We start from the raw sequence: 27,725 nt of genomic DNA, 5'->3' as shown, positions 1-27,725 counted from the left end.
TGAGCATCCCACCTTTTTAAAAATAGTTTTTTTTTTGTCAGATTTGTACCATTTTTACAGTTTTTTTTTGTTTTACAGTGTCACTACTGATAAAATCACCTAAATCACCAGCTGTACTGGAATTTTTAAGTTATTCGACATTAAAACATTAACAGAGGAAACCAGAACCACAGCTCAGAGTTTATTTCTCTGTTTATTGCTTCAACTATCCATTATCCATTATCTATACACCTCTTAATCCTCACTAGGGTCATGGGGGGCTGGAGTCTATCCCAGCTGACTCAGGTGAAGGCAGGGGACACCCTAGACAGGTCACCAGTCTGTCACAGGGCTACATACAGAGACAAACAATCACTCTCACATTCACACCTACGGGCAATTTAGAATGATCAATTAACCTCAGCATATTTTTGGACTGTGGGAGGAAGCCGGAGTACCTGGAGAAAACCCACGCATGCACAGGGAGAACATGCAAACTCCATGCAGAAAGATCCCGGGAAAGCCGGGACGTGAACCAGGGATCTTCTAGCTGCAAGGTGAAAGTGCTAACCACTACACCACTGTGCAGCCCTTGCTTCAACTACTCACAAATAAATACAAAACAAAGCCAGACTTGAGAGTAAAACAGATCACAACAGACACGTTTTATTATATTAATGATCTCAGAGCTAAAACTTAAATTACACAAAACTAGACAACAAATAAAAATCAAGGTTTTTCTAGTGGTTTCAGTCGCGATGTGGTAAAATCAGCTGATTATCCGACTAGCTTGGTTTGTTTAGGGTCGGTGAGAATTAGAGAAATTAGCTGTTATTGATGTGATTCTTTGGCTGACTGACTTTTAACTGATTATTTTTTCTTAATGTTAAAGAATGTGGTGAAAATGTGGCGACTTCGCTGTAGATGCAGTTTTTATTCCAGTTTCTTCAGAGCAGATCTTCAGTAGAAGCCACAAACCTGAACAAAGTCATGTGACCACGGAGATCCTCGCCGGACAATGAAGTTATTCACACACAACGGATCCTCACGTCTGAAAGATCAATAAATGTCATCTAAATATTAAACTCTGCAAGAGGAAACAACAAGAAAACAGCTTTGGACTAAATAAAACTGGACTAAAAAGGTTCAGGTGGAGCGTCTTGTTGTGTTTCTTGTTTCTAAGATGATAAATGAGACACAAAATGCCCAAAATGGTCTCAAACACATTTAAGATAACCAAAGCAAAATGGCCAAAAAGAACAAGGAGACACAAAAACAACCAAAATAAGACCGAAAGTTCCCAAAATTAGACGAACATTTACCTCCATGGAATGTATAAACTATCAAAATGTGACACACAATGACCTCAAAGAGATGCAAAATTTCCCAAATTGGAAGAAACATGACCGTGAAGATGCAAAACCAACAAAAATGAGATACAAAATTACTAAAACAAGACACAAAATGACCACAATTAGACTCAAAATTATCCAAATTACATTATAAATTGCCAAAATAAAACTCAAAAACACAGCCGACACTAAGCAACTGAAATAAGACTCAAAGTTCCTATAATTAGATAAACATTTACCATCAAGGAATGCAAAAACTACCAAACTGAGACACAAAATGCCCAAAATGGCCTCAAAGACATTTAAAATAACCAAAGTAAAATGGCCAAAAAGACACAAAAACAACCAAAATAAGACTCAAAGTTGACAAAACAGGAAGTAAATCTGCAAACCAAGACCTTGAGATCCACTGGTAAATGTTGTGAATCTGATCATTGAACTTCCTTTTGTTCTGGTGTAATTCTGCACTAAAAAACCCAAATTAGAAGCTGATTCTGACTCACTGCTCGTATATTTCAACTCTTCACTCTTGTGTTGTCCTGTGGGTCAACACTGACCCGTTTTAAAGTTTGAAAATATGGAGGAAAAAAATATTTTAACAGTGAAACTTCTGATGTCCACATTTTCAACGTTTTTGGGAAATCGTTGAACATTTTATAGTGGAAAAAAAAGATGCTAAAAATTGTTTTTTAGGAACATTCACATAAAAATCAACCAAAATCCAGCGAAATTCGCTGGATTTTGGTTGATTTTCATGTGAATGTTCTTAAAGAAAATATTAGAAGTTTTGCTGATATATATGGAATCACTTTAGATATTTTTAGGATTTTTTTGGAAGAATTTTAGTCATTTTTTGAAAATATTTACAAGAATTTTCTTGCCAAATTTGGGGGATTTAAAAAAAAAAACTTTTAAGGGAAACTTTTAAGGAATTATTGGAATTTTCTTCCTGAAGTTTTTGCAAATTTTCAGAAATTTGAGGAATTTTTTGCTGAATTTTAGGATTTTTTTCAGAGAAGGAAACAAGATTTTTTGGTGCCTGTAAATGAGGACAACAGGAGGATTAAATATCTCTGTTGAAACTTTCTGGCTGTTTTCTTCTGTTTCCACATGAATACGAACCTGATGGACGGGAACTCGGAGACGCAGACCGATCGGACGTGGATCTCTGCCTGTCGGTAGAACCGAGCTCCGGTGTTCTTCAGGCTGATGGAGCTGATCTCACACAGAGCTAGAGGATGAGCCAACACCGTCCTGTAGACCGTCGTATCCGTCCGACTGCAATAAACACACAGTAAACACACTAAATAACGTCCTCATAACGTCTGCAGAACACATCCAGATCATCAGCATCCATCACAGTTATTACCCTCAGTGTTTACATCCAGGATTAACTGCCTGTTTCTGCTTTATTTTCCCTCTTTAACTCACATAAATCTGACTCTGCAGGAAAGTCAGCCTGAAACCGAAGCAAAGAATGAGTGAACTGAGATGAACCCGAGCAAACAAACTTCTCTCTGCACCTGCCGAGGCTTTACAGTAGCTCAGCTCTGAAAATAGAAGCTGCAAACTCACCTTTTCTGGGAGGAAATACGCTCAAAGACACAACCTAGAATAGAGGGCATCTGTCACTGCTCTACTTTAACTCTGGGTTTAATGTGAGGCTCAGATTCTGCTGTTAATGTTTGCAAAGAGGCGGAAAAATCTGCTTCACATGAGGTTTATTTTATGCAAGTTAAATACAACAACTGTACTGAGTTATGTTAAGAGATCTTCCTGATATTTTCTCAAACTATTTCATATTTATTTATGCATTTATAGCTCATTTATAGCCCAATCAAAGATAAAAAGAAGCCAGTCGCTGAGGTTAGGAAGAATTTCTGTTTTAATTTATCAATATCATACAAAATCAAAACTAGAACTATTCTGAAATGAGAATCACAATTTTATCCTCCGAGCTATATATGAGCAAGTTTTGACCAGTAAAATATTCATCTGGAAATGTTTATTTTAAAAATGAACTGACCTATATCTGCAGGATTTACTGCATTGCTGCCACGTGATTGGCTGATTGGATAATTGGGTGAATAAGCAGGTGTGTCTCTGAAATCCTAGAAACACAACAAGGTGTCATGGATTTGGCTTTTCATTTCTTTTTGAGATTCATACCTGCCTGTTTTACTTTCCATTTTCTAACTTTCATGTGTTTTTAGTTCGTCTGTGGGTAGTTTTTGTGTCCCTATTCAGCTACTTCCTGTTTTATTTTGAAATTGCCTTTCTCTATTTGTCACATATTTTTTACTTCCGGTTTTTGTCTTTCTTTTCCGTCCTTTTTAACTCCTCCTGCGGGTCAAATTGACCCATTTTAAAGTTTGAAAATGTGGGGAAAAAAAAAATGTTTTCACAGTGAAAACTTCCACATTTTCAACATTTTGGGGAAATATTTGAAAGATTTTTGGTGGAAAAAAAGAAATGTTTCTTTAGAACATTCAGGGAAAAAAACTTCTAATATTTTCTTTATGAACATTCAGAAAAAAATCAACCAAAATCCAGCGACTTTTGCTGGATTTTGGTTGATTTTTTTCTGAATGTTCTTAAAGAAAATATTAGAAGTTTTACTGATATATATGTAATCACTGTAGATATTTTTATCATATTTTTGGAAGATTTTTACTCATTTTTTGAAAATATTTACAAGGATGTTTTTTTTTCAAAAATTTAAGGGAAGCTCTTGAGGAATTATTGGACTTTTCTTCCTGAAGGTTTTGCAAATTTTCAGAAATTTGGGGATTTTTTTTCTGAATTTTTGGATTTTTTTTAGACAAGGAAACAATATTTTTTGGTGCCTGTAAATGAGGACAACAGAAAGGTTAAATGCTTAGAATAGTTTCTTTTGAGTCTCACCTCTCCAATTAGTGTTTAAATGGTTTTGTAATTTAGTTTTTTTGGAGGCTTTTTCTGTTTTTTTTTTTGTTTTGTTTTGTTTTGTTTTTTTAATTATTATTTCTTGCTTTGGTTTATTTCATGCTTCTGTTACCTTTTTGGATTTTTGGCTAATTTTGTTGGCTTCAGTTTGTTTTTCTGTCAGCTTTTTGATTAAAGTTCGCTTTTTGGTTCTGTCGTTAACTGTAGGTTTTTCCCATCTATTCTGTCTTCCCTCTGTTTTTCTTAGTCTGTGTAGTTTTCATGTCCAATTTTGTTACTTCTTGTCTTATTCTAAAATCGCTTTTCCTTCTTTGTCACTTGTGTTTTTACTTCCGGTCACTATTTCTTGTCAGTTTGAGAAGAAAAATGTGAGAAACTTGTTGAACTGGAACTAAAAGGCTGAAAGTCTGGAGTTTGTCTCCTGACTTGTAGAAGAGCATCTTTGAGCAGTGAACGTTTCCTCTGGGTTAGAAGGAGATTTTTTAGGCTGTTTTTGTGTTTCTGAAGCTGCTGATGTTCTTGGATTTCCTCCACAGAGTCTCTAGAGTTTATTCAGTAGAGATGATAAAACAAACAAACATCCAGATTGTTGTTGAGAGACGTCAGACTGGTTGGATCAGACTGAAAACCTGCAATAACTAAAATAAGCAACAGGAAAACATCTCAGGATGAACAAAACATGGAACAGCTCAACTCTGGACAAACTTGGCCTCGTCTGATGGATCCTGCTTTCTGTTTAACTTGGCATCAACAGCATAAATCTATGGAGCCGATCTGCCGTCTGTCAACAGTCCAGGCTGCTACTGCTGGACTTCTTGGCTCATTTTTCATCCATTACTACCCATCAGTCATCGTCTGAGTGTTGCTGCTGACCATCTGAGTTCCTTTATGTCTTCAGTTTACCAGCTTCTAATGGTTTACTCCAGCTGGATGATGTTCGATGCAACAAATGGTGTTATATTCAGTTTGTTTGTAAATTTACTGAGGTTGGTGCCGTTTGGCGTTCGACTGGACCAAACTGCAAAAGTGCTGCCAGCCCATCATTCAGCTTTTGTTTCTCTTCACCAGTGTGAATTTGAGGGTCTTTTACAGATTTCTGAGATAGTCTGGAGACTTTGTTTGACTGAAATCTACTTGTGGTTTGTGGAAGAACTGTTAGGAACTAGATAAAGGTGCTTTTGGACGGTTGTTATCGATAAGTTTGGGTTTTAGAGCTTTTATTTTGGTAATGTGTTGTTTGAGTAACATCCTCTGGCCTCAGTTCCTTCTTTCTGTGATTTGTGTTCAGTACCTATTATCAGTTTTAAAACAAAACCAATTGTTTCAACTTTAACGAAACAGTTGCTGTTTTTTCTTGCTTTTCTTTGGGATGCAGGCAGCAATATGAGGCAGAGACTTGCATGTGCAAATGTGCAAACTGAAAAGGTTTAATACCGCAAAAAAGGAGAAAAGAAAAGTCAAATTGGTTTTGAGAAATTGAAAAGTGGCTTCTCCAGCCTCCAGAGTCAGATCTCAATCCAACAGAACACCTCTGGGACATGGTAGAAGAAGGAAAAAGTGCTGCAACAAATCTGATGCAGTCAAGTCAACTTGGAACAAACTGTCTTTCCAGATCCATGACTAGTGTGTGATGTTCCTAATAAAGTGGCCAGTGACACTAGAAATAGACTTCTTTTAGTCTATAAAACAACCAAAGTGAAATGGCCAAAAAGAGACATAAAAACCAAAAAGACATAAAAACAACCAAAATAAGACTCCAAGTTCCCAAAATAAGACAAACATTTACCCCTAAAGAATGCAAAAACTACCAAAAGAAGTCAAAAGATGACCCTAAAGAGATGCAAAAGCCCAGAATGAAGCTCAAAATGACCAAAATTAGACACCAATCTCAAAAATATGAGAATAATATCAGACAAAATTGAGCTAAAATAAAGCTAAAATAAGAAACAAACTGTCTTTTCAGATCCATGATGGTGTTCCTTAAAAAGTGGTCAGTGACACTAGAAAGACATTTTTTTTGAAGGATAAAGTTTTTGCTATTTAAATTCTACAATGAATCTACAACCCTACATGTGACCTGGACAGTCTGTATACTTTAGCGTACGTTAACATTAAAACCTGATTAAAAGTCAAACATGTTTCGTTACTTTTTCTGAAAACTCAGAGGCAGACAGTTGTTGGTTAATTCCATGAAATCAGTGCCTGACGACGTGTTTTACTGATGTCAGTCTATTATTTGCGTAGTTTTCCTAAAAAACAACTTTTTTATGGTTCTGTTAGACGTGGAACCTACAGTCTGAGTCTCTGTTCGGTTCCCAGGTTCTCTGTCATCAGCGTCACTTCAACTTCAGCACTTTTATCCAGAGGAGAAACTTCCAGCTGCAGCAGGATGTGATGAGCTGAAGACAGTTACAAAGACTTTTATTATGAAATTCAGGAAAAACATTCAGTATGTTGTAGTTAAGGTGATCTGAGAGGAAACTAGACAGCTTCCCCCTCCTGGGTCTGTTTCTAGGTTTTAGAAGATCTAACTGGTGGTGGAAGACTTTAGTCAGTTCTATTTAGTTTTATTTATATGACGGCAAATGACAACGTAAATCATCTCAAAGCAACAACATAGTAAAATAAAAACCTTATCAAGTTTAAACAGAGAAACTCAACAAATCTAAAGGTTCCTTTGAGCAAACACTGAGAAGAAACCAAGAACCTTCCCTTTATCAGGAAGAACAAAAAAACAAAAAACTCCAAGAGATTCGGTTCTTGTTTTAGTTGTTGTTCTTTGTCGTCTTGCTCTTTGTATTGTTTATTTTCTTGTTCATCTTGTTTTTCTTCATCTTCTAGTAGTTGCTGTTTCTCTTCTTCATTCTTGTTCTGCTTCTTCTGGTTCTACCTCTAATTGTTCTTCTTCTTGTTCATCTTCCTGTGCTTCTTGTTGTAGTTCTTGTTTGTTTTCTTGTTTTTCTTCTTCTAGCAGTTGTTGTCTTCTTCTCTTTCTTCTTCTTCTTCAAATAGTTGTTCTTGTTTTTTCTTCTTTTTCTTGTTTTTCTTCTTGTTCTTCTTCTTCATCATCTTCTTCCTGTCCATCTCCCTGCTCTTGTTTTTCTTGTTGTTTTTCTGTCTTCATCTTTTTCTTCTTCTTCTAGTAGTTGTTCATCATCTTCTCGTTCTTCCTCTTGTTCTTCATCTTCTAGTTCTCATTGTTTTTCATCTCCTTCCTCTTATTCTTTTTCTTGTTCATCTTTTTTTGTTGTTTTAATTCTTGTTCTTTTTCATGTTCCTCTTCTTGTTTTTTCTTCATCTTCTTCTTGGTGTTCTCCTTCGTCATTCTTGTTCTAGTTCTTCTTCATCTATTTGTTGTTCCTTGTTTTAATTCTTGTTCATTTTCTTGTTCTTCTTCTTGTTCTTCTTTTTCCTCTTCTAGTAGTTGTTCACCATCTTCTTGCTCTTCATCTTGTTCTTCATCTCCTAGTTCTCATTATTTTTCTTCTCCTTCCTCTTCTTCATTTTCTTGTTCATCTTTTTGTTGTCCTTGTTCTAGTTCTTGTTGTTCTTTTTCTTGTTCTTTTTTCTCTTGTTACTGTTCTTGTTTTTCATCTTCTTCTTGGTCTTCTTCATTCTTGTTCTACTTCTTGTTGTCCTTTTCTTTTGCCATATATAAAACCTCAGCTTATAATTTCTGTTGGTTTTGTGGAAATGTGACATCTTGCAGCTATTAAAGGTTTGATTCAGAGTCACCATCCTGCTCTCTGCTGATCCACATCTTTCACATCTGATTTATACAATCCTGAGCTACAAATATCATTTTGTTCTTTTTGTTTAAACTCATTCTGCCTTTTTGTAACACAAACAAACCCAAACACTCACCACAGAACGGAGGTGAAGACGTCGTGAGGAGGAAAACTTTCTGTTCTTTAGGGATCGGAGATGTTTCGGCTATTCCACTGTTTTTAGATAAACCTGAAACACAAGCAGAAGACACAATAAAACAGGAACAATCTGGAGAAATATGAGCTGAAAGAACCTGAACTTCAATCATAGTTTGAATTTGAGCTGTTTAACTTTTGCAGCTGTATTAAAACGTTTACTTTGAATCACAAAAAATCGAAATTGAAACTGAATTCAGTTCCATATAAAGTTTTAAAAATTCCCATTCAGCTCCGGTAATTGGAATCTAATTTACTGAAACAGAAGTCGTCCAGCATTTATTACTGCTGCTGTAGGTTCAGTGTCTTTCATTTATGATGTTTTTGTTCTGTTTGTTCTTTTTGTTCCTCTTATTCTTCTTTTTGTTCTAGTTTCTCATTGTACAAGTTTTGTTGTTGTAGTTCTTCTTGTTCCAGGACATCTTGTTCTTCATTTTCTTCTTCTTCTTCTTCTTCTCAAATTCTGGCTTCTATAGTATAATCAAAATAACCTGAGACTGACCAGTAGCACTATTTTAAACTACATCAGTAATTAAGGTTAATAAACTGCATTAATGTGTTCTTCTTCTTCTTCTCCTTGTTTTAGTCCATCTTCTTCTTCTTCTTCTCAGTGTTCTTTATGTTTTTGTTGTTCTTCTTGTTCCTTTTCTTGTTGCTCATCTTGTTGTTGTGCTTTTTATTCTGTTTTCTTCTCGATCTTCTTCTTCTTCTCCTTGTACTAGTTCTGCTTGTTGTTCTTCTAATTCTTGTAAAACTCTGGCTTCCAAATTCTAATCATTAAACTGAGACAGACCAGAGTTAAACTACTAACTATGGTTAATAAACTGCATTATTAGAATTAGCTGCATGTGTTGCATTAGCAGGAACAGGAAAAGCAGAAACCCATAGTAGTCATAACATCTCAACTCTTAATAGAACCTTTTGCTGCTGTAAATCTGTATTTTTTAGTATAAAAAGCCAGATATGTTTTAGCTAAGATTCATCTACAGGTTTTATGTTTCAGGAATATAACATTAAACCCACAGCAGCAGCAGCAGCAGCAGCAGCAGCAGCAGCAGCTTTAAAGCATCTCAGCTGTTTTTCTAACCTATAACTGGACACGTTCCTTTGAAGACATCACAGTGGACACAGTCTCCATCCAGGAAGTCCTCGTAGGTGGAACATGGGATCCCGACCAGCGGACAGGATCCGTTCAGGGCGCTCATGTAGACGTGCAGCGCCCTCATGTGGTCGCAGATCACGTAGCCGTACACTGGAAAGTACACAAGAACTGACAACACACAGGAGCTCTGAGGCAGCTCGGGGTCTGCACAGCGACGACATGCACTCATTAAAGCTGCCTCAAAGTCTTCAGCTTCTAGCTGAGGCAGAACTTACTGGAGGGGAACCTGGATCGAGCACATCCGGTCTGGTCCTTCCCTCCGTTCAGGAAAAAGTCCACGTGACCCACGGGGATGGAGATCCCAAAGTCTGGAGAAGAACAAACCACAGTTAAAGCTGTAGAGGAACCTCCAGGAACCTTTTGGGTTCCTCATCATCACCACTGTGGAGGAACCTTTGGAGTTCAAATGGTTAATCATGGAAACCCTTGTTGTTGTTGTAGTTCTTCTTCTACTTCCTGTTCTAGTACTTGTTCTTTTTGTCCTTTTTCTTGTTTTAGTTGTTGTCTTTTTTGTTCCTCATCTTCTTTTTCTTCCTATACTTGTTCTAATACTTGTTGGTTTTGTTCTTCTTCCTCTTCTTCTTCTTATCCTATTTCTTCACCTTATTCTTGTTCTACTTCTTGATCTTCTCGCTCTTTTTATTCTTTTTCATGTGCTTGCTTCGTGTTTTAGTTCTTGTACTTTATCTTGTTCCTCTTCTTCTCATATTTGTTAATCATTTTTGTCTTCCTCTTATTTTAGGTTTTGTTCTTCTTCTTCTTGTTCTTCTTGTTTGTGTTCTTGTTTTAGTTCTTGTTCTTTTTCTTCTTTTACTTCTTCTAGTACTTGTTCATCTTTGTTGTTCAGCCTTCCTCTTATTTTAGGTTTTATTGTTGTTCTTCATCTTCGTCTTTTTATTCTTTTTCTTGAGCTTGTTCTTCTTGTTTTAGTTCTTGCTCTTTTTCTTGTTCTTCTTCTTGTTCGTCCTTTTCTTCTTCTTGATCTGTCACTTGTTTTTCTTCATCCTCTTCTTGTTTTAGGTTTTGTTGTTGTTGTTGGTCATCTTCCTGTTTTTCTTTCATCTTTATATTTCTTGTTCTACTTGTTTTTCTTCATCTTCGTCTTCTTTTTCTTCTTTTTATTGTTCTTGTTGTTGTTGAACTTTTTTTTTACCCCCAAACATCACAAAAAGTATGACACACTATTGTAGCTGTTTGTAAATAAAATATTTACACATAAATCTACAGAACTTTCTGAAAAATCTGAAATTTGCCAACATTAGGTTTCATAAGATGAACAAGAATGTTTGACTTTAACAGAAAAACTACAAGTTTGTGTTAGTATGAATTAAACATTTCATTTTAAAGAGGAAATTTGTTCCTTTTGAAGCTACAGAATTTTACTTAAACAACAAATCTGTTTCTAATTTCTCGTCTCAAGCACAAACCCGAGCATCTTTTTGAAAAACTTCTGCAGCTTTTCTGTGGATCTGTCTCTCGTGATTAAAACAGGTTTTCTAAGGCTTCTTTTATTAACAATGAGCATCAAAACCAGTAAAAGTTCCTCTCACAGTCGGAGTCGGTGTGGATGGCGTCGACAAACTGAGCGTCGGACGGATCCAGCCGGTCGAAGGTGTCGGATCCTTTAAACATGGGACCAGCAGGGTCGAGGCCTGGAAGACAAAAAGCAGGAAAAATGTTTTTAAAAGTTAAAAATATTTCAGAATAAAGCACAAAATTCACACAGTAACCCAGGAGGATTATTTTCCTGCACTTCTGTGGGAATAAAAGTCCTGAATCTGTTGTGAAACCTGACGTCAAAGACAAGAGTTTTTATTTTCTGTTGTTTCATTTTGGTTTCATGTTGTTCCTTAAATAAAGTCTGGGTCTGGTTTCTGTGGTGACACTTGACTGGATGGAAATTTGCTTTGTGGGAATGAAATGGCTGCTGCTGTTTTTAGGAAGCAGCTGCAGAAAGTAAATATTAAAACCAAAGAAACTCAGCTTACAGTAAACGGTGTGTTTGGTTGGATTCAGCCTTAACCCTCCTGTTGTCCTGCAGGTCAAAATGACCCGTTTTAAAGTTTGAAAATGTAGAAAAAATATGTATTTATGTCCACATTTTCAACATTGTTGGGAAATTTTTGAACATTTTTTTGGTGGAAAAAAAGAAATGTTAAAAAAAAATGTTTCTTACGAACATTCACAAAAAAATCCACCAAAATCCAGTGAAATTTGCTGGATTTGGTTGATTTTTTGTGAATGTTCTTAAAGAAAATAGAAGTTTTACTGATATATATGGAATTATTTTAGATATTTTTAGGATTTTTTGGAAGATTTTTGCTAATTTTTTGAAAATATTTACAAGAATTTTCTTGCCAAATTTGAGGGATTTTTTTTTTAAAAATAAAACTTTTAGGGAATTGTTGGAATTTTCTTCCTGAAGGTTTTGCAAATTTTCAGAAATTTGTGGAATTTTTTGCTGAATTTTTGGAATTTTTTCAGACAAGGAAACAATATTTTTTGGTGCCAGTAAAAGAGGACAACAGGAGGGTTAAGCTTCACTTTCCTCTTTGTTTCTGTTTGTTTTTTGTAGAACTCCTGCTGCTTTTGAATCTTTTTCTGTCATTTATTCTTACGTTACCTTGTTTTCATGAGATTATATGAAGAAATCAAAGAAATAATGCTAAAAAATGAATTAATTCTCAAACTTTGACGGTCTGGAACTTGACAGAACTGAAAAAAACAAACATTTACAGCCAAAAGTGAAGTTTGACAACTGTTTTTCTTGCATTTCATGATTTTCCAAATGTATTCCGGTCGGCAGCTGTGAAGCCTCTGAACAGCGTCGCATTAAAACCGACACAAGCGTCTCCACTCAGACAGGAAGACCTGAAATAAACAAGAGAACAGTGGAGCTTTGTGTTCCTCTTATCAAAGTGCTGTTGTTCTTTGAAGAACCCAACAGATCTTCCAAAGAAACCTTCACTGTCCTGTTATTCAGCCAAACAAATTGTAGAAATTCTTTTCACAGGTCGTGTTTCTAGTGAAGTAGGATTAGAAATACTATTATATTACGTTATCATTTCTATAAGCACATTTTATTTTGAAAAGCCAGCATATTTCATGAAACCTAATCATTGATTGTATAAGATTTCCACTTGGGGTTCTGATATAATGGGAGTCAATGGGAGTTTTGGTCGACACACTTGTTGCTTTGTGATGATTTATGGAAGAATCATAAATCTAGAAGAAAAGTGCATATGAAAGAGTGTTAATGGAAACTTGTAAAGACAGTATATTTGGTGTATTAAAAACTATAAAAACTTCTGGACATAAATGGAAAAGTTAACGTTTAAACCGGTGAAGAAAAATGACATATAAGGTGCAGCTGTATGTAAATGTGTGTTTTCAGTAAATAAATACAAGCTGCATAAATGAATAAGTGCAAAGGTGTTGATATTTCCAGATTCTGTGAATATAAATGGTTGATTTGCAGCAGAAAAATTGAGGAAACCTGGATTTTACGACTCTAAAGGAGCAGTAAATCTAATTTCTGCAAACTAGAACACCAGTTTAAAGGAACAAAGTGTGATTTCAAGCTGATAGAAGCCACTAAAAGTGAAGTGGACCAGGTGTTCTGGACTCACCTGTGATTCGTCCGATCTTCCCTTCAAACAGAGTCCCAACAAAACCAGCAACATGAGCTCCCAGACTGACGCCGATGAAGTGGAACGACTCCAGTTTACAGCCGTGTTTCTGTCGGGTGAGACACCAGAAAGGTTTAGATTTCACATTTTATTTAAATCTTTTAGAGTTTCTTCAGCTTCTTAACCCTCCCGTTATTTTGCAGATCAAAGTGACCCATTTTAAAGTTAAAAAAATCTAAAAATTAAACTTCTTCTGCTTGACTTAATAAGTTTAATCAACATATAAAGTGAAAACGGTTCATTTCACCCTGAACAGAAGCGTCTCATGTTCATTTATCAACTCCATGAAAAGAAAAAAATCCAAAATGTAAAGTACATTAAAAAAAAAAAAAAATCAATGCTATGTAAAATTATTTTATTTTACATGTAGGTCTGTCCAATTTACATTCAAAAAAGTTCTAACATGCATTTTAAAAAAATAAAAAACGAGTGTTTTGTTCCCATTGAACCCTGATCTGTGAGAGATAAAGAACAACACTGCTTTAAATACTGATAGAAATGATTAATAATGGAATTAACCATGAGATATAAACAAAGTTCATTGGGATTTGTTTGGTTTCTGACGTGTTTCTGAAAAGAAGCGGTTTGAAAATACGAGACAGTTGAACTTAAGTTGAGTTTGTCTCCATGTAATAATGTGGTTTGCTTCTGTCTTCAGGTTGCAGTTTAATTAAACTCATTTATTTGCACTCTTAAATGTCTATTTTTTTAAGTTTTGAAGATCTGCACCACTGTGCTTTGGCACTTTCTGGTGGGAATTCAATATTTTACTGCTTAAATTTACATTTATTGCTTCTATTGTTCTTTGTGTTTGTCGCTTTGGGGTCTTGGTGAACACAGGAGACCTTATCTTGTCTTTTCTTGATTAAATCAGAGAGTTTAAGGGTAGAAAAAAGGAAGATCCACACAAATAAATCCGTGAAGCTTTATCGAAATAGTTTGGTTAAATGTAAAAAAGTGATTCTAACTTTTGTAGAATTTCCACAACATACTTCTACTTGAGAGAGTTCTAGATAATAATCCTAATTTCAATGGATCTGAGGCACCAGAATCCATCAAAACACCAAAAATATAATCAGAATTTATGCAGAAAAGACTCCAAAAACCTTAATCTAATAAGAAATGTTTGAGTTGGTCACCAGGATCTTCTTTTAGGGAAAAAATGCTTTTCAAAAACACACAAAAAAGATGAATTCAGGTGGATTTAAAGTAACTGAAGCTTCACCATCAACTGTACAATTCTGATAATCTCATTTATTTCTTACTAATAAAAGCTGCAATGGATTAAAGTTTGTTCTTTCAGTGTTCTATCAGCCATCAAAGATGTTAAAATATCTAAAAGTCATAATATTTACAACTATTTAGCTCAACTTCATGTTATTTTTAGCACCAAAACCAGAAGAAAACTCTGGATTTTGGTGTTTTTGTGACCTGCAGCTGGTTGATGAGGACGGAGATCTGCAGAGCCACCTCCTTGTAGTTCTCCACCACCAGGTTGTAGGCGAACGAAGCTCCGTAGATCCAGTCCACCACCAGAACGTTGACGTCCTGAGCCCTGAGCAGAGCCCGGCCCAGTTCCTTCACCCAGGACGGCTTACTGCCCAGAGCCCTGCAGGGGTGGGGGCAATTAATGGAAGCAAAGTAGGGCAACAAGACGCAGAAGAACATTAGTAAAGGCTGGTTTTAGCTTGTAGAAGGCTCAGGATCCATCTGTGCTCATGCAGGTGTTGAATAAATATCTTCTAAACTTGAGTTTCCTAGTTTTTATTTGCCAATTTCTTGAGTCTTTGTGTAAAATTAAGGCCAGTGGACATTTAATTTAAAAAAAACTGTCATAAAATGTGTTAAACTGATCCTTTAACCAAGAACATGAACATTTATAGCCAAAAGTCAACATCTACAACAAGAACTGAAAATGAACATCTAAAAGTTTTAATTAGAAGAACATTTCCAAAAATTAACTGAATTAATTACACGTTCAAAGAATGTTTTTCTAATGTTTTAACTTGCAGTCATGCACCTGTAAAGTTAATATAATGTTTTCAATGTTGTTGTGTTAATTTGACGTATTAATCATGGTGGAACATTCTGCCTGCAACGTTCTGAGGATGTTCTGGGAACGCTGCTGCTGAGAGCGTTCTTGTGTAAAACGTTCTCACAATGTTATATGTTGGGTGTCGTTGCAGGACTTGATCCTGCCTTTAAGAGAAACATTCTGGGAACTAAAAGAAAACATCAGGAGAACTTTCTTGGAAACCGGTGACTTTTGCTGTAAGACTTGGTTTAAGGAAGTAAAAACACCTAAAAACACCTCATTTCTGTCTCTGTGACATTAAATATCCACAAATAAATGAGAAACAATCAGAATTACAGTAAAAACACGTTCAGTTGTGATTGACGAAGAGTTTTTTGCTTTATCAGCTCAATTTTAACAGATTTAACCGACAAACAACCAGATGTTAGCAGATGTTGATGTGCTGTTAGATCACATCTATACAACTGACCCTCGCAAACTTTAAAGAGGTGACAATTTACAACAAAAACATAAAAATCTGTCAAAAGAAATCCCGGGAACTGATCTAATTATGGCAAAAACAGAGTTTTTGTCCAGACCTTCCGCCCTCAGCTCACCGGTATCCGTGGACGATGACCTTGGTGGGCCTGGAGACGTTGAAGTGGGAGTTGTGTTTGCTGAGAGACTCCTGGCTGAACCTTTGAGCACAGTCCAGGCTTGTCCTGGTCAGCAGCAGGTACTGGACCTGCAGCTTGGATCGGTGCTGCCGGTACTCCGTCCACGTGGTGTTGTTCAGTTCTGCACACTCTTCCTCCTCCTGACCTCCACCCAAACCTGGTGGACGCAAGAACATCATGTTTGTTCAACATCATCAAGGAATACAGTCAAACAGGTGTAAATAAAGTCATGAACTAAAGCTTCCATCCACTTGTAAAGTCCATGTTCATCTTCTCAGTCTGGAGACTCTAATGACTCCTGGAACTCTGAATTTTCTATGATGGAATCATTGAAACACAAAAAAACAATCCTACGTTTAGATTTTTTCTTAGATTGATCACAGGTAGATTTATTTTTCTAAATCTGACTAAACCTGTTTGGTCAAAAATAAACAGTTTTGGTGATGTAGAAAGTTTTTTGTTAATTTTTTTTTTGGTTTTCTGGCCTTCCTGGCTTTTTGATCAGTTCTAGATGTCAAATAAGTCAAACCATTGATAAAAGATCTAATGTAATAATCTAAAACTTTCATTTATAATGATTCATTAATCATCTGTGCTTTAAAAAAAGTACGTTTACTTTTGATATCTTGGTACATTTGGCTGTTTCAGGAGAACTTTGAATGCATCTGTTTTGTCGTCTGACCGTCCACAGTTTACCAGTCAAACAGAAACTAGCAGAGGATGTGAATTCCAGTAAAGTCGTGATGCAACACTTATTCTTACAAACACGCTTCATTATTTAACAAATATACTCAAACGCTGAAAAAAAACACCTAATTTAGACAATAAATTCATTTTTTAAGTGTATTTATCTGTGTTTAATTCCATAAAGTTCATAAAAGTGACTCTGAAACTACAAAATCACCTCTTTGCCTGCTCAAAATGATTCTAACTATATAATTATTCACTATTATTTAGAGTGTTTTTTAACAAACACACTTTATTGTCTTCAAAAATATACTCAAACACAGAAAAAACACCTTATTTAGACGATAAAGTTCTTATTTCAGTGTGTTTTTCTGCATATGATTCAAAGCAGTTCATGAAAGTGACTCTGAAACAGCAAAAATCAAATATCTGCATGGTCAAAATCATTCTAATTATATCATAATTCAATGTTTTAAAGAAAACACACTTTATTCTCTTTAAAAAAAATGGACTCAAACACAGAAAAACACCTTATTTAGATGATAAAGTTCATTTAGTGCATTTATCTGCCTAGAATTCAGTGTTCACAAAAGTAGCTGAAACTGCAAAACGTTTCTATTTACATGGTTAAAATCATTCTAATTATATCACAATTCAATGTTTTAAAGCAAACACACTATTCTGTTTTTTAAAAATGATTCAAATACAGAAAAATCACCTCATTGAGATGCTAAAGTCCTTATTTTAGTGAATTTATCTGTAAATAATTCAATAAAATTCACAAAAATGAATCTAAAACTGCAAAAATCACCTATTTGCATGGTCAAAATCATTCAAATTATACATTTTTTCAATTTCTTAAAACAAACTCACTTTATTTTATTTAAAAAATGGACTCAAACACAGAAAAAAAGTATGTTAATGTTGTTATTTTAGTGAATTTATCTGTGATTAATTCAATTAAGTTCACAAAAATTCATCTAAAACTACTAAACTCTTCTATTTGCTTGGTCAACATCATTCTAATTATATCACAATTCAATGTTTTAAAGCAAACACACTTTATTCCCTTAAAAAGTACCCAGCAGAAAAAACATGTAATTTCGATGTTAAAGTTGTTATTTTAGTGAATTTATCTGCATTTAATTCAATGAAGTTGACAAAAGTGACTCTGCAAAACTCTTCTATTTAGAGTTCAATGTTTTAGAGCAAACACTTTATTCTTTAGAAAAAGTATAATGAAAAGCACAAAACACACCTCATTTTGATGTTAAAGTTGTTTTCTAGTGTATTTATCCATGTTTAATTCAAATAAGTTGACAAAAATGACTCTGAAACTACAAAACTCTTCTATTTGCATGGTCAAAATCAATCCAACTACATCATTATTTCATTCTTTAAAAAACAAGCACACTTTATTCTCTTTAGAAATGTAGTCAAACTGAAAAAACACTTATTTTAGATGATAAAATCCTTATTTTGGTGAATTTATCGTCATACATTCAATGAATTTCACAAAAGTGACTCTAAAACTGCAAAAATCACCTATTTGCTTTGTAAAAATCATTGTAATTCTATGATTTTTCACAGATTTCCGTGTGAATTGCACCATAAATCTGTATTCCAGTAAGCAGGAGACTTACGTAAGAACTTCACTGAGCCAAATCCCTGCTGTTCCTGCTGGACTGAAGCATCTACTGCATGAAAACCACCAAAGATTCCTCCACCTACCGTCCACCAGAGCTGAGACGTAAAGCAGCAGGAAGCAGAGCAGGAAGGTTTGGAGTCGTGGAGACATTTCTGCACCAGCAGAGGAGTGAAGAAAGCGAGGAGCTGCTTGGTTTGGTGGATGGAGATCAGCTGTGAGCTCCAGTAAATCCCAGCTCTGGACAAAAACCTCTAACTGGCGACCGGCCGGCACCGAGCCAGGAAGGAATCCATAAAAATAAAAGCACAAACTAAGCAGATTCCTGCACGTTCAGCTCCACTTTCAGCCTGAATCTCTCCCCGTCTCTCTGCTGCTTTGCTACATTCTGCTTTTCCCTCGTTTCCCTCCAGACTGGGTTTGTTCTGCAGCCAACAAGTGTCTGAAGGTCTTTGCCTGGTGCTGAATCCGTGACCTCATTTGTGTTCAATGGCTGTTTGTTTGAGTGGTTGGACTGTGGTCGGAGTGGGAGGACCTCGTTCCATGTTTGTCAGCGGCACAAAGTCAGCAGAGGTCACCGTGGAAACCTGATAATCAATAATCAGCTGATTGATTGTTCCGCTGTCTTTTACATAATCGGTGCTGGAAGAAAAGTGGATCAGAGATTATTCAGAGGAAGTTGTTTCCTGGAGACTCACGTTTAAATTTACTGATTTACATCATGAGAAGTTGATTTTTAATCCCACAACATGAGTAACAGTAAAACACACAAAAAGTCCACAAACAGAACCACAAAATTTCCAGTTTTTAAGGAAAACTGTTTTTTTTTTTTTTACATAAACTGTTTAAATGCATTTGAAAGTATACTGTAATTTCCCAAATATTCCCTTTTAATTTAATCTATTTGAATCCATGTTCAACGTTGGAAATGTGTTTCTGAAATTACATACAATTCATGACAATTAACAGAAAAGGATGAATTAGTTCTGAAATGATCTTGTATAATTACAGACACAATGCAAATGTTGAATGAAATGTGTTTTCATCAGCCCTTCAAATAAAAACAAACTGAGACAAGTATTATTAGTATACTTGTAATGTCTCTTTGTTTCTCTAAAGATAAATAAATTCAAAGGAACTTGTGTAAACACATGAAAGCAGGAAAAAACGCTGCTCGGTCTGACGCCAAAGGAATTTGTGGATTTGGAAATTCTGTGTTTCTACAGTTTCACAAGTCTGTGACAGTTCAGTCTACCCATGTAAGGTGGTCACAGGAACACAACAACTGGTAGACCACAAAAAAAGTCTAAATTCAGATTATAAATGTCCCAAATGTAACACCTGTGGGTCAAAATGGAACAAAACCAACCATAAAGAGACACACAATTAATACAATGGGACATAAAATTGACCAAACTGGCACAAAAAATAAACACAAAGAGTCAAAAGAGGTAAAATTAACAAAACTATACAGAAAATGTCCCAAATGTAACAAAACCCAATCATAAAGAGACAAAACAAATTACAATTTGAGGTCCAAAATAACCAAAATGGGACAAAAGCAACCAATAAAAGATGAAAAATGTCTAAATCCAGACTATAAATGTTCCAAAGTGGACCAAAACGGAACAAAACCAACCATACGAGACAAAAATTTAACAATATGAGACCCAAAATAACCAAAATGGAACAAAACCAAGTGTGAAAAGATGCAAAATGTCTAGAAACAGACACAAAATGTCCCAAATGTGACTCAAAAGGAATGAAATAGAGCAAAAGCAACCAAAAAGAAACAAAAACATTAACAAATTGGGACATAAGTAGATCAAAGTGGAACAAAAAATAAATACAAAGCGATAAAATGGGCACAGACAAGGGTAGAATGGACAAAACTAGACATAAAATGTCCCAAAAGTGACACAAAATGTCCAAAGTGGAACAAAGTCACCCATAAAAAGATTTTTAAAAATGACCACAAAGAGACACAAAATTGATAAAATGGAACACAACTCAACTGAAGGGGAACACAAATTAAACACAAAGAGACCAAATGGGCACAAAGAGTGGAAAAATTAGCAAAATTAGTCATAAAATGTCCCAAATGTAACACAAAAACTACAAAATGGGACAAAAATACCATTAAAAGATAAAAAATGTCTACATTCAGACTATAAATGTCCCAAATGTGACACAAAAGGAACAAAATGGAAGAAAACCAACCATAAAGAGATGCAAAATGACCACAAAGACACACCAAATCAAGAAATTGGAACACGAATAGACCAAACTGGAAATAAAAAAAAATACAATGAGATATGATGGTAGCAAAGACAGGCAAAATTAGCAAAACTAGACACAATATTAATAAAATAGAACACGAATAGACCAAACTGGGACAAACAATAAGCACAGAGAGACAAAATGGGCACAAAGAGAAGTAAAATTACCAAAACTATACATAAAATGTCCCAAATGTAACAAAGTCAATCAAAAAGAGATGAACAAAACAAACAATTTGGGTCCCTAAATAACCATAATGGGACAAAAACAACCAATAAAAGATGAAAAATGTCTAAATTCAGACTATAAATGTCCCAAATGTGTCTCAAATGAGCTAAAATGGAACAAAATCAACCATAAACAGACAAAAAATAACAATATGAAATGCAAAATAACCAGAATGGGACAAAACCAACTGAAAAGATGAACAATGTCTAAATTCAGACTATAAATGTCAACATGAAACAAAATCAACCAGAAAGTGACAAATTAACAATTTGCAGCCCAAAATGACCAAAATGGGACAATAACAACCATTAAAAGATGAAAAATGTCTAAATTCAGACTATAAATGTCCCAAATGTGTCTCAAATGAGCTAAAATGGAACAAAATCAAGTATGAAAAGATGCAAAATGTATAGAATCAGACATAAAATGTCCCAGATGTGACTCACAAGGACCAAAATGGACCAAAACCAACCATAAAGTGACACAAAATTAACAATCTGGGGCTCGAGATAACTAAAATGGGACAATAACATCCATTAAAAGATGAAAAATTTCTAATTTCAGACTAAAACTGTCCCAAATGTGACATCAAAGGGCCAAAATAGGTTCAAACCAAATGTGAAAAGATGCAAAATGTCTAGAATCAGGCATAAAATATCCCAAATGTGACACACTAGGGTTAAAACAGAACAAAAACAACCATAAAGAGACAAAAAAAATAACAAATTGGAACACAAGTAGATCAAAGTGGAACAAAAACTGAATACACAGGCATAAAAATGGGCAGGAAGTTAAAATGGGCAAAACTAGACACAAAATGTCACAAATTTAACAACAATAAAGAGACAAAGAAAATTACAAATTGGGTCCCAAAATATGAACTGAAGTTGAAATGAGGCTCAACATTGTTGCAAAATGTCCCAAAAAGACAAAAAATAGAGAAAAACAAGGCCAGAAGATGTGTTTTAGTTTAAGAAAATGACTGTATTTTAATGAGGTGGGGAAACTTTGGGCCCACTTTCTTGAATATTATAGTTTTTTTGACGCGTTTCTTTTACAGTGTAGTTTAAGTATTTATAAAGTGTACCTGAAAAAAACTATGTTAAATGTCACTAATTGTAGTTTTAGCGACTTAGCTCAACGCGATCCGTTCCCTCTCGGTCGGCAGCTTGGACGCCAACCACTCCACGGTGGATCTTCTGGCCTCCTCCCAGCTGAACCTCGGCTCGTAGCCCAGGTCCCTCTTGGCCTTCTGGTAGGAGAAGCTGAACGAGGTGTTCAACATGGTGAGCAGCTGCCGGTTCAGCGGCGGAACGAGGCGAACAAACGGCCGGAGCATCAAGCAAAAAGTCTCCATGAAAAAACAGAAAATGTAGAAGAGTCTCAGCGGAACCATGAGGTTCTTCTGGATGCCGAAGCCCAGAGGAGCCATGACCACGTGGTTGAAGTCGGAGTAGCTCACGTGGGGCGTATCGTCGGAGATGAAGTAGAACTTTCCACCGACGGCGTCTCGTTTTCGCGGGTCTTTGAGGCTCCGGGCGGCCTGGAGGTGACCGACGGCGACGTTCCCCACGTAGACGGGGTTCACCAGAGCCTCCGGTAGAGACATCCGGTACAGAATGTCGTTGTTTCGGATCCCGTCGCTCATGTGACCCAGCAGGAAGCGACAGCCCTCTCCGTAGATGTACATCGGTCGCAGGGCGCAGGTCGCCAGCCGGTCGCCGTTCTGCAGAGGTTCTCCGTGGGCCTGCAGGGTTCTGTCCTCGGCCTCCCTCTTGGTCTTGCTGTAGTCGAACTTGAGGCTGCTATGGTAGACGGTGTCCTCGTCCCCGTTGACTATGGGTTCTCCTCTGGGGTTCGGTCCCATCACTTCGATGGTGCTGGTGTAGATGAAGGACCCAACGTTCTCCTGGATACAGGCCTCCAGGAGCAGCTGGGTTCCTGCAACGCAAAGACGTTCCTCAGTTCGAATAAGCAAACATTTAATTATCTCAGACAACTGGAACCTAGCCAGTTTCATCTAAAAATGTTCTAAGAACGTTCTTGTAATGTTTGTAGTGGTAAGTTCCCAAAACATTCTTAAAGGCAGGATTAAAGTTCTCTAAAGACACTAAAAAATGTTCTTACAACATTTTCTGAATGTCACATTGAGAACGTCCATTGTGAGAACATTTTACAGAAGAACGTTTTCAACAGCAACATCCCCAAAACATCCTCAGAACACAGCAGGAAGAATGTTCCACCTTTGTTAAATTACAGGAACGTCTTGTAAAGAATGTTCTGTCATCGGAGACCTCAGTAAAATCTTAAAAAATGTTTTCCAAATGTTCTACTGAAGAACATCCTTCCTTTGTCATCACTGTGGAAACATCCTATAGAAGAACGTTCTATAATGCATCCCCTGAACAAAAACAAAATGTTCTACTTCTAATGTATCATTATGCAAGAATGAAGATGTTATTGAGGCCTTCAAAGACAGAATTAGTTTTTATAAAATGTTCCTATAACGTGACATATCAACAAAGGTGGAACGTTTTGTCTGCAATATTCAGAAGATGTTATGGAGATGTTGCAGTTGAGAACGCTCCGTAGGAAGGACATTCTCAATGCAACCTTTGGATAACATTGTTTTTAGATAGCAAATAGACAGATAATAATGTCTTTAGAGCGTCTTCAGAGAACTTTATCTCGTCTTCAAGAAAAACATTCAAAACTGCAGTTCCATAAACGTCCACTAGAGGCTGATTCCTGAAGTGAGTCGGTTCCCACAGACCTCCATGTTAAAACGAGCAACTTTACAGCAGAAATAAACACGTTTACAGCGTGGAATATAAAAGATTTTAGTCTCTGTAGCTGATTTCCTCATTCAGGTCAACTCTACAGGTGATGCATTTTTATTTACGTCACCTGTTAAGGCTTAAAGTTTCGCAAAAAGTTGTTGATTTATACTTTTAGAAAGGAGTTGAAATGGAAGCACTGAATACAGTCAACAGAGTTCTATTTACTGCATAACATATGTCCCTGAACGTCATCATTTTTTAAAAATAATAATCCCAGAAATGAGAACAATCCGTCATGTTTCAGTGGATTAAAGTGTTCCTACCTTTGACGTTGACCCCATAAAGCTCACTGGGCTCCACGGCATCGGTGACGTCGATGATGGAAGCGATGTGGAAAACCATGGAAGCTCCTCGACACGCTTTTCTAACGAAGTCAGCATCTCTGATGTCGCCTTCAAAAGCTGTCAGTTTGGTGTCGCCTCTGCAGCCTGGAGCACAAAAAAACAGGAATAAAATTTAAATTATACTGTTTTTAAACAAAGAAATAAGGCAAAATTATTTCAGATGTAAAACGTAATCTTTGAATATATTGACTGTTGTCACATGAAGTGTTTTAGTACATCTTAACTGTGGGGTTATACACACACAACAAAGTTTTTCCATTGTTTGTCAGCTGGATAAATCGATTCTACAACACCACAGAGGTAAAGATTGTTCCTTTTTTGATATTCTACTTGGAAAAACTTATGCATTTAGTAGATTAAACCATAAAAACTGTGGATTTGGTGGTTAAATTGGCTCCATTTTGGACAATTTTTGAACTTTTTTTGAACATTTTACTGCTAAAACTTTTCAACTTTTGATATTTGTATGCATGAATCTTACTTATTTTTAATCTTATGGTGTCGCACTTTGCTTTTTGTGTTGGATTTTCAACAAGAAGAAAAGTTCTGACTTGGTTGCAACAGAAATTTAAATTTGCTGACTTTTAAAACACTTTCTCTCTGTAATGTCATGAAATAGAAGCACCTTTTCCTGCACTTTTTGGCATCATTTAAGAGCGTTTAACTGCAGAAAAACAAACAGCTGTTTACCCTCCAGACTCTGTAAAAGCTGCAGCTGGATTTGTTTGTCCAGAAGTCGGATCTCGGCTGTTTTTTCCTCCTCCAGCAGCAGCTTCACCAGCCTCCGTCCCAGAAATCCACAAGCTCCCGTCACCAGACAAACATCGCCGAGCAGAGACATCGCAGCTGGAAAAGTCACAAAAGAAACAAAACTTCTGCTCTCCTACTTCATGTAAACAGAAATCGAGCAGAAAAGCAGCTTTTTATTTGCTCCGGTGCAGAAGTGGGCCGGGCTTCTGCTGCTCCAGGCAGGAACGTGGCTCTTTAGAAGCAACAGAATGATGTCTGGACCCGCTTCAGTCTGCAGCCAAGGACACCAAACTCACAATTTAACCGAGAAAACTATGAAAACAAGGCAGCAGCTGAAGGGCGACGCTTCTTTTAATGAATCTGGCTTCAAATTTCACCAAAACAATGACAAAATAGAGATTTACTCCATTTTTTCACTTGAATAAATGTTCAGATGATAGAGAATAACAACATTTTACTGCTAGAACAGGTTCTTTTCTTCAAATTTCACTAAAACAATGAGCGGTGATTTATTCCATATTTCCATTTCAATAAATGTTTAAATGACGAAATATTTCAACAAACAAATCAAGAATTAGAGAAAAAAACATATCTAATGATGTCAAATCTGATGTTTTATCAGTTTTCGGAACCAAATCAACATTTTTACTGTAATACTTTAACTACATTTTACTGCTAAAACTGGTTATTTTACTTAATCGGCCTCCAAATTTCATTAAAACAATGACAAAATAGAGATTTGTTCCATATTTTCATTTCAATAAATGTTCAGATGACAGAGAATAACTACATTTTACTGCTTAAACTGATTCTTTGACTGAGACTTCCTTCAAATTTCACTAAAAGAATAACAAAATTGTATTTTCTCTCTATTTGTGTTTCATAAATTGTTCAAATTATCAAATATCTCAACAAAAAAATTCAAGAATTAGAGAAAAAAGTTCAAGAACTGACACTGGATTTGTGTTTTCTTCTAAAACTACATATAAAGTTGTAGCAATATTAATAATATTACATAATAATACCACTACTACTACTACTACTAATAATAATTACAGTATAGTAGGCACCAAATCAGCACTTTTATTGTAATGCTTTAACTACATTTTCCTGCTAAAACTGGTTGTTTAACTTCAGATTTTACTAAATAAACGATTTTCCAGACACCTGGTGGTTCTGAACAATATTATAATTAAAATAATTTCATTTCTACTTCTACTATGCTTCTACTAATATTTGAATTTGTGGCTCAGTTTTTGTGTTGGATTTTTGAAGTGACGTCATGAAATTCAGTAAAAGAACAAAAACGCATTGTTTACATGTTAGATGCTCACATTCCTGCACTTTTAATGTGTTTTACATCATTTGAGACCATTTAGTTTCAAATAAAAGGTTTATAATATGAAAATAATCTGATTTTAGGCTCCAGATTCTGTAAAACTGGAGGCTGGTTTTTCATTTTCTCTGCATTTTTTTTTACAATTTTCAGGCCTAAAGAGTTTATATTCCAGCTGTGAAAAACTCAATTTCACACAATAATCATCCAAAAAAGGCCTCTTTGTGTAATATTGACACTATTATATGAAGCTTTCTGCAGCACAAGATAAAAACATGATGCTTATTTCCAGTTCTGGTCGTTTTCCTGCTCAGTTTCAGAGGAAAAGTTCTGCTGAATCCTTGAAAGGAGTGAATCTCGTCTGTGTTTCATCAGGAGGATTCAAGGCTGCAGCAGCAAAACAAACCAGAGTTTGAAGGTGATTCAGTCGGACAGACGTGTTTTTTCACTCATTCATTAGAAATGTTAGAAAAACTGAACTCTGAGCCTCACAAGGTTTGTTTAAACTTTATTTAGCAAATTATGAGCCTAAAAGTAGCAGAAATGTGCAAAGGTTGAAGAGCTACATGACAGAATGATTTCTACTCGTTTACATCCTAAAGATCATAATTATCATTGTTATTTAAATATAATAATCATAAAAATAAAAATGAACAAATATTCATGAATCTGAGTTTCCTAAAGGCTGAAAAGCTGAATCACAAAAAAACACCAAAAACCTCTGAAGTAAAAACTAGAGAGAAGAAAGGAGAAAGTGAAAGATAAACAGGAAAAATATCAGTCAGTAACTAAATCATTCAGTAAATAAGTAATTAAGTAACTAAGTAATTCAGTAATTAAGTCAATAAGCAAGTCATTAAGTATGTAATTCAGTAACTAAATAAGTTAAGTCTGTTAAATAGTAACTGAGTCAGTAAGTAACTAAGTTATTAAGTCAGTAACTAAGTAATTAAGTAAATAACTAAATTATTAACTCATTAAGTCAGTATTTAAGTAATTAAGTGACTAAGTAAATAACTAAGTACGTAAGTCAGTAACTAAGTAACTAAGTAATTCATTTAGTCAGTAACTAAGTAATTAAGTAACAAAGTAAATAACTAAGTCCGTAAATAAGTAGCAAAGTAAGTCAGTAAGTAACTAAGTAAAAAGTCATTAAGTCAGTAACTAAGTAAATAAATAGGAAACTAAGTACATAAGTCACTAAAATAACTATTTAAATCAGTAACTAAATAAGTATGTAAATCAGTAAGTAACTAAGTAAATACGTCAGTAAGTAATTAAGTCACCAAGTCAGTAACTAAGTAATTAAGTAAATAATTAAGTAATTAACTCATTAAGTCAGTAAGGAAGCAAGTAAATAACTAAGTACGCAAGTCAAATTAAGTAACCAAGTCTGTACGTTAAGTCAATAACTAAGTGATTAAATAAGTAACTAAGTACGTAAGTCAGTAAATTAGTAAGTATGTAAATCAGTAACTATGTTAGTAATTAAATCAGCAAGTAACTAATTAAGTCAGTAACTAAGTAAGTCAGTAACTAATTAAGTCTGTAACCATTTAAGTCAGTAAGTAACTAATTAAGTCAGTAAGTAACTAAATCAGCAAGAAAAATCACATTTTTTGGGTGTTTTCTTGACAAAATTTGGGATTTTTCTTCCAAAAAGCATATTTGCAGTTGTTTTCGCCATAGAAAAAGACGTGACAGAACTTTTTCTGAACCATTTCATTCTTTAAAAAACTCAAACTCACGGACTTGCAGCTGCTCAGCGTCCGTCTGTGTTTCATCTCCTGAAGGCCTCGGCTGATATCAGCTGTGGTTCTTCGTATCCGGAGGTGAAGGACGAAGGTTCAAGGATCGTCGTCATCCTCAGACATCAGACGTCCAGCAGTTTGTG

The 27,725-nt window shown here is 35.5% G+C and overlaps 2 protein-coding genes across 3 annotated transcripts; both read right to left on the bottom strand.

Moving 5' to 3' along the window:
• Positions 1-613: 613 nt before the first annotated feature.
• pla1a (phospholipase A1 member A) lies at positions 614-18,506 on the bottom strand. 2 transcript variants are annotated; one of them, XM_023273420.3, is made up of 11 exons: positions 18,140-18,506; positions 15,662-15,878; positions 14,462-14,639; positions 12,971-13,079; positions 10,892-10,993; positions 9,557-9,649; positions 9,267-9,449; positions 8,121-8,213; positions 6,550-6,655; positions 2,454-2,609; positions 614-1,030 (listed from the first exon to the last, which is right to left on the bottom strand). In XM_023273420.3, the coding sequence occupies exons 1-11, from the start codon at positions 18,204-18,206 to the stop codon at positions 940-942; spliced, it is 1,395 nt and encodes a 464-aa protein (XP_023129188.1). In that variant the 5' UTR covers positions 18,207-18,506; the 3' UTR covers positions 614-939. The 2 variants fall into 2 exon arrangements, with proteins under 2 accessions (XP_023129188.1, XP_023129189.1); XM_023273421.3 differs by having other exon boundaries at positions 9,267-9,431; positions 18,140-18,505.
• Positions 18,507-19,043: 537 nt separating this feature from the next.
• hsd3b1 (hydroxy-delta-5-steroid dehydrogenase, 3 beta- and steroid delta-isomerase 1) lies at positions 19,044-27,720 on the bottom strand. Its single transcript, XM_023273414.3, has 4 exons — positions 27,580-27,720; positions 24,436-24,591; positions 23,665-23,829; positions 19,044-22,502 (listed from the first exon to the last, which is right to left on the bottom strand). The coding sequence occupies exons 2-4, from the start codon at positions 24,584-24,586 to the stop codon at positions 21,694-21,696; spliced, it is 1,125 nt and encodes a 374-aa protein (XP_023129182.1). The 5' UTR covers positions 24,587-24,591; positions 27,580-27,720; the 3' UTR covers positions 19,044-21,693.
• Positions 27,721-27,725: the final 5 nt, after the last annotated feature.

Source organism: Amphiprion ocellaris, chromosome 11 (assembly GCF_022539595.1).
Source record: "Amphiprion ocellaris isolate individual 3 ecotype Okinawa chromosome 11, ASM2253959v1, whole genome shotgun sequence".
Lineage (NCBI taxonomy): Eukaryota > Metazoa > Chordata > Actinopteri > Pomacentridae > Amphiprion > Amphiprion ocellaris.
This window is presented reverse-complemented; position numbering and strand designations above follow the sequence as displayed.